The sequence below is a fragment of the Xiphophorus hellerii genome, chromosome 9, assembly GCF_003331165.1.
Source record: "Xiphophorus hellerii strain 12219 chromosome 9, Xiphophorus_hellerii-4.1, whole genome shotgun sequence".
In the NCBI taxonomy this organism is placed as follows: domain Eukaryota; kingdom Metazoa; phylum Chordata; class Actinopteri; order Cyprinodontiformes; family Poeciliidae; genus Xiphophorus; species Xiphophorus hellerii.
In genome coordinates, this window is record NC_045680.1 from 3,125,999 (window position 1) to 3,140,237 (window position 14,239).

The 14,239-nt window shown below is 37.2% G+C and overlaps 1 protein-coding gene across 2 annotated transcripts; it reads left to right on the forward strand.

The window, feature by feature from the left end:
- Positions 1-82: 82 nt before the first annotated feature.
- pgm1 (phosphoglucomutase 1) lies at positions 83-11,036 on the forward strand. 2 transcript variants are annotated; one of them, XM_032571922.1, is made up of 11 exons: positions 83-442; positions 3,082-3,244; positions 3,362-3,505; positions 4,150-4,275; positions 4,361-4,551; positions 5,364-5,518; positions 5,609-5,724; positions 5,810-5,945; positions 6,890-7,073; positions 7,796-7,930; positions 10,352-11,036. In XM_032571922.1, exons 1-11 carry the CDS (start codon positions 197-199, stop codon positions 10,439-10,441), a joined length of 1,686 nt encoding a protein of 561 aa, XP_032427813.1. In that variant the 5' UTR covers positions 83-196; the 3' UTR covers positions 10,442-11,036. The 2 variants fall into 2 exon arrangements, with proteins under 2 accessions (XP_032427813.1, XP_032427814.1); XM_032571923.1 differs by lacking the exon at positions 83-442 and adding an exon at positions 474-492.
- Positions 11,037-14,239: the final 3,203 nt, after the last annotated feature.

Here is a 14,239-nt window from a genome sequence, read left to right on the forward strand (position 1 = left end):
AATGTCTTAAAATGTTTAAGAGTTATCTCGCTGCTGGGTGTGAGGAAATCCTCCTAGGTCCCCACTTGCCCTTTAAACAGACAGGGCGGGTTTGTGTGTGAAGAGGTCGGGGTAGCTGCCTACGTGTAGCCGCTTTGCTCCTGCAGTCGCTCGGACCACACTGCGGATCACACGGGTTGCTCTCTGGGTGTCAATAATGGTGAAAATAACGACCGTCAAGACCAAGCCGTACACGGACCAGAAGCCCGGGACGAGCGGCCTGAGGAAACGGGTGACGGTGTTCCAGCAGAACCAGCACTATGCGGAAAACTTCATCCAGAGCATTATCTCCGTCATCGACCCAGCCGAGCGACAGACGGCCACTCTGGTGGTGGGAGGAGATGGGAGGTTTTTCATGAAGGACGCGATTCAGCTCATTGTTCAGATTGCAGCAGCCAACGGGGTCAGTTGGAGAAAATAAATGATGAAAACTGCTGCCATTTGCCCTGTGTGGTGAGCTAATGTAGCACGTCTGCTAGCAAGTGTAAATTTAGCTAGCTGTCAAGGTTGCTGGCTATTTTATTCTTACACTCCACTGTACTTTCAGTAGATATAACACTACGTTACTTCATTTTGATTAATTGTAATGCTTATTGTATTTTATGTTTAAATATAGCTAATATTACCCCAATAAGCTTTTTGCGAGAGTAAAAAGTATGCTTCAGTTCAGTTAATAAGCTAATACGTGATGCAACTGATGTTATCAAGCTGTCGATTGTCCCCAAAGGTTGCAATATAACCCTGCAAACCAAAGCAAGCTCTCTCCATTCGCTTGGTTGAAGCAACAACAGCATTCCTGCCTTCACTTGTCAGGCTCTAATTATTACACGAATTTGTTTCAGAGCCCTAAAGAGTGAACTACTCTTGTATGCTGTCCATACCCTCTGTGTACTTACCAACCACCTACATGATAGCAGAGGTCCTTCATATGAGGTGCGGAAGGGAACTTTATGGCAAGCACTTGTAAGATATAATCAAACCTCAATCCGTGTTTAGTAGTTTGTTTTTGTTTTTTAACTATTTCGAAGATGGCGATAAGAAACAAACTAAATACAATTATCATAATTTACAACAACTTAGGAAAAACTATCATGATGTTTACATTAATTTGATCCTTCTCCCCCTGCCCCAAACCAGTAGTTGCATATAATTGTCACTATTCTGATGCAGCAGCAGCAAAGTGACAGGCAGTTGAAACATGTAGCCTCATACAAAAATAAGAATTGAAAATACATATATAAAAACTGAGTTAAGAATAACATTGAAAGTAGCTTTCTCCTATCTAAAGGAATGTGCATGTGAGTAGGGTCTTTAAAAAAGCACAAGACGTTAATCAAGTTTATTTGTATAGCACATTTCAGCAACAAGTCAGTTTAAAGAGCTTTCCATTATAAAAGCACAAAATTAAAAGTTATAAAAAAACACCACATAGTCAACAATTGAGAAACCAGTGACAAACATTACATTTTGATAAATGCCATCATCAAAATTACCAATACACATCAAATGTTGGTCAAATGGCCAAATATCATCGGATCTCATTGGATGTGAACTACAGTACCAGTCGCCACTCCACCATATGCTGAACCATTATGTGTCATAAAATGACATCAAACAACATTTATTACATTGAGAAATACAACTTGCAATTAAAACACCAATAAATCAATGTAGATTGTGACAATAATGTCTCTATATATTTGCTTTTATCTGATTTAAGTTTGGACATTGATTTAGCTGCACCTTTAAGATATTCCATCATTTTACACCACAAATTCTTTGGGTCATCCAAATACGCTGAATATTATAGATTTATTGTTTCCCTTAAACATTCCTTTCCCACTCTATCACAGAAAACTGCTCCATTGTCAATAGCAAAACACTGGAACTAGAGCTACACAGTAAGCCAATTTGCAGTCCTCATGTGTGCAATGACTGTGGCAGGGCATATATCACATATTTCAAGTGTTTGAAAACTTCTTGAATTTTCCTTCCTTGATGAAACCAATTTTTTTTGTATTATTATGATATTCAAAACAATATCCCAATGCGATTTTTTTCTTTTGAAAGACACATGATTCAGACGTCCACAGAACTCATTTCAATTGGGCGGAATTTAATTATTTTAAATCTGGCTTACTATTAAATAGTAAAATAGCTTGCCACATAAACCATTACCTTTGACATTTGCGCACTAACGCGGCAGCATTTTTCGGCTTGAAGGGTTGAAACGTTTTTACTGGCTTACTACTGAGTTGCCGCTTGCGTAGTTTTAGAAAAAGATATGTAAAACAATTGGAAAGATAAATAAAGATATGTTTACGTGTTGATTCAGAGAATAGGCAGAGAGATACTTCCGCGGGTGGGGGGCGTGACATGCGTGCAGCTAGTCACGTTGCTCTGCATAGGCCTGCAGCCTTGGAAGCAGGCAGCTGTGTCCTAAGCTGCAAATATGCATCACTGTTTGTGGTTTTAATTCGGACTTTAAGGCATTTAATCACCAGAGCCTTGTGTTGAAGAGCGGACAGTTAACAGGTGACCTTATCTTTGCCTGAAAGCAAAGCGATATGCGCAAAATCCACCTGTATTTGTGTCATATTTGGCATTTTTAGCAATTTCTGGTTGACGTTAGGAAATGACTTGTTGGGTAATGGTGATGTGGACTAAGCAGCAGAGAAAGGTTCAGATGTTTACACAAAACATACCAAGATGGAGATAGTGGCATTATTTCAAAACTAAAATAAGCAAAGGAGCTCTATTTTTGACTTACCTTCCATGCAGCTACAGTAAAGTACCAACAGGCATCAGCATGAACACAAGTTACTGGAAGTAGAATAGGTTGTACTGTTTGTGATGATTGCTGAACTGAATATGACCTAATGGATGTTCAAAATTGCTTCAAAATAGGACATTAACAATATGCTAAAAGATGACTAGTTTGCAGCAACATATTACATTAACCTTCCAGTGTATTTACTTAGTGCTTGGATCGGAGAACTTATCCAGACTGGGGTTAATCTATGGATGTGCATTGTTTTGCAGATTAATCACCTTGTAATTGGTCAGAATGGCATAATGTCCACCCCAGCAGTCTCCTGTGTGATCCGCAAGATAAAGGCTGTGGGCGGCATCATCCTCACAGCCAGTCACAACCCAGGAGGCCCCAGTGGAGACTTTGGCATCAAGTACAACATTTCCAGTGGAGGTGAACAGAGATTATAAACAATCACTGTGGAGAAATGGTTATATTTTTCTACAATTTATGCGTAATTAACGCAGTATTTCTGTAAATGATGGTTTTCTTCAAACTGTTTTTCTCCAGGACCTGCCCCCGAAGGCATCACAAATAAAATCTTTGAGATCAGCAAAGGCCTTCAGGAGTATCAGATCTGCCCTGAGCTGAAAGTGGATCTGGGTACAATTGGAAAGCAGACCTTTGAAGTAGACACTTTTAAGCAATTTATAGGTAAACTCTGTCTTTAATTTGAAATTAGTGGCAAGAAATTTCATTAAATTCATGTTTGCCTCATCAAATCTTTATTTCTAGCACAGCATTTAGACCAGGGGTCTCCAATCTTTACTGTCTAAACAGTCATTTTTACTCTCAATCTAACCAAATAAAACTTGTCTAGAGCCACAAATGTCCCACGACTGTGGGGACTGTCACTTTAGATAAGTATCTACTATAAGAAATGTCCTGAAATTTTTAAAGAATCATAATTTTACTCCTGTTTTTATAATTTCAAATACAGATAAACACAACATTTAGCAAAAAGACAATGGATTTTTTTCTGTGGCATGGAAAATGATGTAAAAAAAACAAAAACACATGGAATTCAACCTAATCACATGAAAGAACAGATAAAAAAAACAAAACTAAAAGAAGTACTTTTAGTTTTACTTGTACTTTTGGTGACTTTCTTTGTGAAAATTTAATGTATAAATGGAAGGAATAAACGGAAAAACTGTTAAAAACATGCTGCAGGGTCACATGTTTTCTGCTTTAGACGTTTGATTTAATATTTATTTAATTTGAAATGTATTGACTCAAGCTACTAATGTCCACGTCTTCAGAGTTTCTGGTCTAAAATGCTCATATTTTGCCCTTAGTGGAGATTGTTGACTCAGTTGAAGCCTACGCTGAGATGTTAAGGGGCATCTTTGATTTTGCTGCGTTGAAGGATCTTCTTTCTGGCTCTAACCACATTAATGTGCGACTGGATGCGATGCACGGAGGTATGAAGCCGCCATGAAACTCGTATAACATCATAAACTTGTATGAACATATTACCTGTTATTTATTGATGTTTTCTCCCCCTAGTGGTGGGTCCTTATATTAAGAAGATAGTCTGTGAAGAGCTGGGTTCTCCCGCCAACTCTGCTGTCAACTGCGTCCCCCAGGAGGACTTTGGTGGTCATCATCCTGACCCCAACTTGACCTACGCCGCTGACCTGGTCAACACCATGAAAAGTGGAGAGTATGATTTTGGAGCCGCCTTTGACGGCGATGGTGTAAGTTGCTACATATTTTTGGGGGAATTACTTTTACAGCTATAAATTTAGCAGAGTGTTTGGGTGTTGCGTTATTAGTTGATGATGTCAATGCTAATAAAATGACTTTATTAAACACTGTTTTTATTGGGTTATAGTTTTTTTTTTCTTTTGTAGACTGGATTGGAGTATTCAAATCATTGCTTCCATCTTGTTTTCTTCTCAGCTTTTATTCTTGACACTTATCTCATGTTTTATTAACATGTTTCATTAAATAAATAGAATCTACTACATTTTATGACTGTAAAAACTAAAAAGAAGCAGCATATTGACTATGTTCATCATTAGATTTCTTATGAGATTTCAATTCAGTTTAAAAATATGTATATTCAAATGATTCTTTAATTTTTTTAAAAAACCTATTGATACCTATTGATATTTATATTTCTAGTTTCAGATTTCCTTCATGTTTAAATTAATTTTACAGATGAATATTTAACAACAACAGCAGAAAAAGGATCAACTTGAAAGAAAAAGGAATAGTTGTAAATAAAATAAGGTCTTGACAGAGTTATGACTGGTTTTTTTTTTTTCAAAATTATATTTTAATAAAGTTCAAGACTGTTCCAAACACTGATACGCTGGATTTTATGAAGTAATGTTTGAGTTTGGTGTTAACATTTTTATTGAAGGGAAAAGTGTAACAGAAAATGGAGGAGAAGGCAGCAGTCATCCATCAAAATAATGTCATACTGACCAGAAGAGAACCGGCTGACATCCCAGTGAGTTTTACATGACGAACATTCACTCCTGATCTCTGGATCCCTGTTTAGGATCGAAACATGGTGCTGGGCAAACATGGCTTCTTTGTGAACCCTTCCGATTCCGTGGCTGTGATTGGTGCCAACATCACCTGCATCCCATACTTCAAAAAGACTGGCGTCAAAGGCCTGGCCCGCAGCATGCCTACCAGTGGAGCTTTGGACAAGTAAAAAACGAACACATTCTATAAATGTTAATCTTAATTTTATGTCATAGATCCATTATGTGGTTTATTATGTGCTCCTATTTGTTCCAGTGTGGCCAAAGCTCTGAAGATGCAGTTGTATGAGACTCCGACGGGCTGGAAGTTCTTTGGGAACTTGATGGATGCTGGTAAACTCTCACTGTGTGGAGAGGAGAGCTTTGGCACTGGTGAGAGAAAGTCTGCCTCTCTTAGGAGAAAACACCTTTACCAATTTTCACACCCATCCACAACCTCTGTGTTTTACCCTCACAGGGTCGGATCATATCCGTGAGAAGGACGGCCTCTGGGCCGTGCTAGCATGGTTGTCCATCTTGGCCAGCAGGAAGCAGAGTGTGGAAGAGATCATGAAGGATCACTGGCAAAAGTTTGGCAGGAACTTTTTCACAAGGTCAGAAATAGTACAAGCTTCAATTGTTTCTTTCTTAGAAAGTCATTAATGAAAGTTAGTTTTCTAGTTTGTTTTGTAGCACCATGTGGTGGAAGAAAAGGGAACTGCAGCACACAGAACATAAAATTATCTTCTTGCCATTTATTTCATTTTAATTCCCCCCTTTGTTTGTAGATATATGCAGAACTCATGCAGGTGATTGAAATCCTTGAAAATGAGGTGTTTTCAAGGTTAGGAAAGTGCTTGATTTCTGTATAAAGTTTGTGAAAGTGCTTGATACTCAAACTGCACTGTTTGGTTTAAAAAAAAAAGGGCAATCTAACGTTTGATTAAAAACCTACATTTGGAAAACATTATTTACAGTTGAAGTCAGATATTTACACACTTCTTATAAAAATACAAATTTTTTTCACACTGTCTAAAGTTAAATCAGACTAAACTTTTCATGTTTTAGGTCAGTTAGAATTTCCAAAATGATTTCTATTTGCTAAGAGCCAGAAGACTTGGTGAGAACATTTTTTAGAGATTTATTTTGTAACTTTCTTTGTATATTGTGTTTAAGTATTTCATTTGAACTGGCTGGTCTTTGACCTATCTGAAATTTGTTTGTTAAATTATTGTTTTGTTCCCCGACCAGTCAGGTATATAGCAACTTATCCCTGCTGTAGAACGTAGAATACTTTCATAAGATGTAATCATAAATTGAAACTATCTTTTTAGTTCATTTACATCATTTTTAACTCCATGTGGTGCTAGAAAAAATTCAAGACTTACATTAAAATGCTTGAAAAGTGCTTGAATTTTATTGGGAAAGTGTACAAACCCTTTATGTGCAAACTTTCCATTCCCGTCTCTTTCACTTATAGGAAAAGTATCATAACACATTAGCAACCATATTCGGCCTTTATTCTACTCTGTGTTTTTATCATATTTGTTTCATCTAGGTACGACTACGAGGAGGTCGACTCAGATGCCGCAAACAAGATGATGAAGGATCTGGAGACACAGATGTCCGACCCGTCATTTATTGGGAAGCAATTCTCATCGGGCGACAAGACGTATGCGGTGGCCGTTGCTGACAACTTTGCCTACACGGACCCTGTGGATGGAAGTGTGTCCAAAAACCAGGTAGGAATCCTGCAGAACTGGATGTTCTCCTCATTTTCCTGCTGTTATTAACCTTCCTAATGTTGCCATGTTAGTACCACAAATCACTTTATACTTTATTAGAAATGTGTATCTGTTTTTAAAAAAAATTTTAAGCCCATAGTTTTCAAATAAAGAAAATTAAGTGTGATGGTAATTTGTAGTTCCATCCATCCATCCATCCATCCATTTTCTTCCTCTTTATCCGATTTCGGGTCGGGGGGGTAGCAGCTTGTAGTTAACCCTGCTTATTTTGTTTACAGCCTTTCCATGGCATAATGCTGCCTTGACCATGTTTTGCTGTTTATAATGTCTGTTATGTTGTCAGGGTGACTGCAGCATTTCTTGCTGACCAAAAAGTTTTATGTTGGTCTCATCAGACCAGAGCATAAGTGTTTTTTTTGGGTCACAAATCTCAATAAAACACATTAAAGGTTGTAAGGCACCATGATGAAATGTGAAAAAGGTTCTCCTACTTGTATCTCTGAGGTCATTTAATATTTTATACTGAACCTATATTGCTTGATTTATTATGACTTCTATTAATCAGAAATTGGCTTGACGCTCGATTAAGTCATCAGTTCAGTTTCGTAATCCCACCATTATCGTCCTGATTTCCACACCTGGACATGGTTTTTGTTCAGCATCTATTTTCTTTTATCAGTTTTGGCCCGCCTCTCGTTACCTCTCCTTTGCTCCCTCAGGGCCTCCGGATCATCTTCATCGACGGTTCCAGGATCATTTTCCGTCTCAGCGGCACAGGGAGCGCGGGAGCAACCGTCCGGCTCTACATAGACAGCTACGAGAACGACGGCCAGAAAATCCTCCAGGATCCACAGGTCAGGACATCCAGCAGTGATCTCAGCTGATAAGAAAATTAGAGGGAAAAGACGTATTCATTTCTTTGTCACAGCCCACTCCACCCAGATTCCAGCAGGAGTGCCAGAACTGGACTCCTCTGTGGTTTTTGCCAGCTCTCAGTGGGTGGAGGTCTTCAAAAAAACAAGCATGAGACATTTTATTCAACATGAGAGCCTATGATGGAGATGTTTGGCAAAGTTTCGAGTTCTGACAGCTTATCAGGGCATGTAGGAAGAGAGAGAAACACGGCACACAGGGAAAAGAAATAGAGAGCACATGTTCCAGCTGACACTTTATAAAGTGGTTCTGACTGGTGTGGACAGGGAGGTGATGCAGTACAAGAAGGAGAGAACGTGGAAAACAGTTCCTCCCCTGGTTCCCCATTTTTCCTTTGAGGTTATGGAGCGTGGATAAAGCATTAAGCAGAAACACGCCGCTGCAGATTCTTAACTTGACAGGAAAATATTCCCAGAGGAATGATTCAGTTGGCTGATCTTGGCAAGATGTGATTTGCAGACCCAAAAGAAGAAGAAGAAAGCAGTTTGTACAAAAAAAAAAAAAAATCTAAATTCAGGATTTAATTTTCCCCACTGAGTATTCAAATATTACTTCCCAACTAAATATGGCCATTTATCTGTATGCAAGGTTTTGGGCTAATTCTTACTGCCAGATTAAGGTCAATAAATGCAATTCTTCAACTTTTCAAATTAAAATGTTAAATTTATTTCAAAATATATTCAACGATATATGAATTAAGTAGATTTTTACACGGTTCATGTGGGGTCTTTACATTTTCTGGAAAATTTCATTGATGCATTTTCCAGATCTGGAAAAGTATTGGAAAATATTTGTGTTTCCAGACTTTAGTTTTTTGTTCAATTATCTAAAAGTTGGCTTTATTTGTTTATCCATCCACTCATTCATCCGTCTGTCTGTCAATTTATCAATTTTTCCCTCTGATCATCTATCCATTCACCCAATCATTTGTTCTGTTATCTGTTCATTTGTCTATTTATCAGTTTTTCCACTCATTCATCTGTAAATTTATTCATCTTTACAATTTACCCATTCATCCATTACTTGATTAATTTGTCCATATATTCATTTATCTATCCATCTATGCCTCCAAGTGATTAGTGCAATATTAAAAATTTCACATATTTTGTTTGTGTCGTCAATGAAAATGTAGCATCTCAGATTCTCCACTGAACAGAAATTTTTGAGCCACTAAAAAGCTCAAAGTTTTAAATGTAGCTGTATTTAAAATATCATAAGTGTTTAAGTAAGGCTTTGTGGAAACTCCTTAGTCTGAAGACAGAAGTTGTTAAAGTAATCCTCTACTTCAAGCAGCTCTGGGGATTTGGTCAGTCTTTGCATATCAGAATCGTCTGTTTTTATTTATGATTACTTTTCTTCTAACGTCTCAGTTTTCTCAAACTGCTTGGGTTCTAGTAGAGGCTCTATTCAAGCCCGACGGAAAAGCCACAGCTGTCTCAGGTTTAGGCAAGTGTCCACTTCAGCATCGACACTTCTCTCTGAACTTTAAATATGTATTTTAAAGCCAGTATAAAAGGTCAACGGTATCTTCTTTGTTCAAAAAATAAGATAACATTTAGTTATGTGCTGTTTTTCAACTTTTCCTCCACATTTTACACAATGAAAAATAATTTATTCTTCCACCAGATGAAGAGTAAATGAACACATTGTTGCGGATATGTTCATGTGTTAGTTTTTCTTTGTTTATGATGTCTGATATATTGTGTTTTTATGGAAGGCATCAGACAGGTTATGTAAACCGAATTTCCATTTTTATGAACAATAAAGTCTTTATCTTATCTTAATCCTTGTTATAACTTGGCACACAGTTATGTTTTTGATCCAAGCAGCAGAAATAGAAACAAAAAAAAAAACGGTTTGCATCACAGAAAAACAGATTAAAAAAAATTGATTCCAAAAGTGAAGGAAACTGATGAAGGAAAATCTATGCCGAGGCAAAGTGAAATTTGTTGGTCAAATGGAAATGTAGCGTATCGTTTGGATGTCTGTCATTTTGTGTGGTGGTTACACATTAACTTACTTTAAAGCATTAGTTAAAATAGAGAACATGTCTGTACTTTTAAAGTAACACTGCCTTTAGAAAGAGTCATCTGAGTCTGCTGCTGCAACACCTTTAAGACTATGAAATCACCACTAGATGTCACTACAGCTTACACACCATAAGAGGTAGTAAAATCTTAGTAAGCAATGGTGGGATTTTTTTGTTCTTTATATTTAGTATAACACAGCTTGGTCTCTCCTTTACCAGTCACCAAGACATTTTTTACTATGCATGTAGCATGGTTGCTAAACTGAACAGGAAGTCTGTTCCATTTATTTCCTTTTGCTGTGTCCGTGTCCAGGTGATGCTGGGCCCTCTGGTGGACATCGCCCTGAAGGTCTCCCAGCTCCATGACCGGACCGGACGCACCGGCCCCACTGTTATCACATGATTCAGCAACACAATACCTCTATCCCATTTAGTGGGGTTAAGCTGCCCCTGAATGCTGTCACAGCCTTCCTAAAGCTAGAGATAGTTTCAAATAAAGGGAAACACAGGATGAAAAGAAGAAAATACACAAGGAGTTTTTTGACATATTCACTGCCTTCTTTTTGTATTAAGCCTCAGTGATGTATCAGACTGTTTAGGTCTAAATGGGACAGCTAAGTGTCCTAACACATTTCAATCATCTGCCTGACCTAAACGCACGTTAGCATATGTTTTCACTTGTGATTACATAAAAAAAAAACAAATGCACTGGAGCTCGCCTCGTTTCCTCTCTGGAAACGTATTTAGTCCAGGAAATGTTTTTGTTCGACTCTGATGCACAGCAAAATCATGTAAATCAGATCCTGCTAAACTGAGCATAAATCAGCTTTTCTGGGCAGCCTTACCCCTTGTGTCGTCACTTCTCCCTGTGATGCTGTTGGGTCTTCCTTTTTCTGTGTCTGTCCAAGCTACCGACATCGCCTTTAAACCTGAGCCACAGCTGTAGTATCAAGAATTAACAAACCGATCATGAATAAAAAGAGCCTTGTGGGAAAGAACTGTGGTCAGATTTGATTTTTAGTGTTTTCAGCATAGATATTCTTTTGAGTTTACTGTTGGACCTTAGTAAATTAGAATATAATAACAAAAATTAATCTGTAATTTAAAATAAAAAAAAAATTAATGGATGATTAATTACATGCAAAGTGATATATCTTAATTATTTGTAACAGAATAAGACATAGACCAATAAAGCTTGTCAGCAAAGTGTAGAAAAAAATTTTCTACAGTGCTCTTCCTTCCACTTAACTTTCCCTTAATATGTTTGTTAAAAGAAAGTTTAATAAACTTTCCTTTAACCAGCTGTTTTCTGGCTTGCTCTTTCTATGGAGGGTGTCATTTACTACTAAGCAAACATCAGCTTATAATGTAAGTATGTAATTTCTTTATTAAAATTAATTTTTTCATTGGTGTTATGAAATTCAGAGAAATTGAATTATGGTTTTAAATTAGCTGTAAGCCTTACTTGTAAAAATATGCAGAAATAAATGCTTAGACTTAGGTCCTACTGTAATTAATATACATAATGAGTTAAATTTTCTAAACTGAGTTGATATTCTAATTTCTTAAGATGCCCTGTAATATTTAGTCTGCTACACATTTATGTGTCAACTTTCCTTTGAGAAATAATTTCCTGAACAAACCAGGATAAAAACCCTGAACGTTCACAAGAGAAGATTGTGTTTAGTGCTGATAAGGAACTTTTCTTCGCTGAGCTGAAAAATTACTGTAGATAAACGTAGACATCCTGTTGGAGGAGGAGCGAGCCAAGTGCTTCAGTATCCCTCCAAAAACAATCCTGAAGAAGACAGAAAATTATAAACATTATTCCTGTCCCTCCTCAATCTTTTTTTTTTGTAATGAGAGACACTGTATTTATAATAAAAAATTACACTTATAAAGTTTCAGGATGTTGAGAATCCCTCAAACTTTATCTAAGTTAAGCTGATGGGGTTTTATTTTCTTTCCTTTTTTTGTAAGAGAATGTGAAATTTTAGAAGGCCAGCAAGCAGCTTGGATCATTTTAGATTGAGGTGCTGGATTAGTTTAAGCCTTTTCCTCAAAGACCTCAGTTATTTTTGGAAAATTGGTCGCAATTTAGTTAATTTGACACTTGGGTGGAAAATCAGGTGAACTTTGGCAAGCAGGAGTATCAATTCTCTTTTCTTGGATTGCAGTATGGAAAACTTGCCTCTGTCACACATTATACTGCATTTATTTAGGTATCATGCTCGTCCAGATCAACCAAATAAACAATGTTAATATTTATGCACTAATGGTTAACTTTAGTGAGCTAAAGTTTTTCATGCAGCTATCTATGATGACAGTACAACCCACAGTTTCATCAGACATTCATGTCCTGTCTGTTAACTTGTGGGTGCTCTAAGACACATTTTGCATGGCGTTGTTGGCTTTAGATCTGAGTGAGAGTGTCCGATCTTTTTTTGTCCATGTTCACATTAAGTTTGCAGATAAGGTCTTTATGGCTGGCTGCAGCTCTTCAAAGTTAGAAAATGGAGCTTCTGGGCTCTACATCTGCAGCAAGTTCCTTTTTATTCCACAAGGAATCAGGGCAGAGTGGAATTTTTTTCCGTGCAGCATTGTTTAAACCTTGTCAAGCTGATATACTGCAATGTATAACATGTTCTTTTTGTTTGCTTCATAATAGCACACAGACTTTATTTGGATTGGCTGTCATTACATAGGTAATCAATGAGAGGCTTACATTAAACTGGCCTAGTCTCCAGCTATTAAATGTCCAAATAACTCTTTTTTTGTTGTGGAACTGGGTGATTTTAGAATAGCCTCCTGCTGGAAAAGGGCAATACAGGACAAAGACGTCATTCTGAAAGCACAGTAATAAGGCCAAGTGAAGAAATGAGGTCTCTTCTTGTCTGTTTGAAATGTTTCATCTGTTTCTGCACACTTGATGAAGTACGACAGGAAGACCATGATGACACAGTATTTTATTCCAGTTTCTTTTGAACTGTAATGAATAGTTATGTTTTTTCTTTTTTTTTTGTCTTAGTTCATTTTCAACAGAATAAAATGACCTCTAATCTGGTCATCTTAAGTCTTAAATTCAAGTGAGCACAAAGTCCAATGAATAGCAGTACATTGTATTCTTTTTTTCTATGAGGGAAAGATTATAAAGCATTCAAATTCTGCGATTTTATTAAACTTTGGATGCATTTTATAAATGAATTACCCTTAGCTTGAGCTACTTTGTCACTCAAAGCCATAAAATGTTTGATAGAATCAAGAGCTTAAGCTCATTTGTGGAAGCATCATGCTTATGGATTTGTTTAGCTGTTACTGAAACTTGTGAATTACACAAAAGGTGACAGACAGGAACCACTTAGAGGTGGTCTCTAGTTCCGTAAACCCTAATCATGACATTGTTTGTCTGACAAATGTCTTGACTGTATTTTATTTTTAACAAATGAGAACTTATTTTTCTTGCATGAAACTTTTCGGAAACTTAAAATATTTTCCAATAGTTTGAATAGCTTATTTGTGAAATGGAAATTACACATGTTCATCACGACAATAAATTTTGAATGTAATTTTCAGGTTTGGGTGATTATACAAAAATAAATTTAAGCGCTATACAAAATTAAAAAAAAATACAGTAACTAATTATGAAACGAGCAATAAACATTACATTTTGTCCAATAACATCAACAAAATCATTAAGAAAATGTATATCAAAAATGTTGATCAATGTTACTAGAAAGTAAAGCCAACTTTAAACAGGTAGAATTTTTTTTTTTTTTTTTTTTACCCCTCCAGGGGTCTTTTTGTGGGCTCTAGTGTCCCCTTATATCACAGTAGGCTGACAGGAAACGGGGAAGGAGAGGGGGGAAGACATGCGGCAAATGTCGTCGGGTCCGGGAGTCGAACCCGCGAAGGCCGCGTCGAGGACTCAAGGCCTCCAAATACGGGTCGCGCTAACCCCTACGCCACCACGGCACGCCCAACAGGTAGAATTTTAACCTTCATTGTGTTTCAGCATCTTTGCAGTTTTCTGGAAGTTTGTTCCAGATTAGTGGCACATGAAAACTGAATGCTGCTTCTTCATATTCAGGTTCTGGGGATGCAGAGCAGACCAGAACCAGGAGACCTGAGTGGTCTGGAAGGCTGATACAACAGCAACAGGTGTTTAATGTACAGTATTCTGGTGCTGAGCCTTTCAGTGATT

Excerpts from the sequence above, each read along its gene's own strand:
- pgm1 (XM_032571922.1), top strand. The coding sequence starts at position 197 with ATGGTGAAAATAACGACCGTCAAGACCAAGCCGTACACGGACCAGAAG. Across the intron at positions 5,725-5,809 it reads AGAGGAGAGCTTTGGCACTG|GGTCGGATCATATCCGTGAG; the intron begins GTGAGAGAAAGT and ends TTACCCTCACAG. Across the intron at positions 7,074-7,795 it reads GAAGTGTGTCCAAAAACCAG|GGCCTCCGGATCATCTTCAT; the intron begins GTAGGAATCCTG and ends TTGCTCCCTCAG.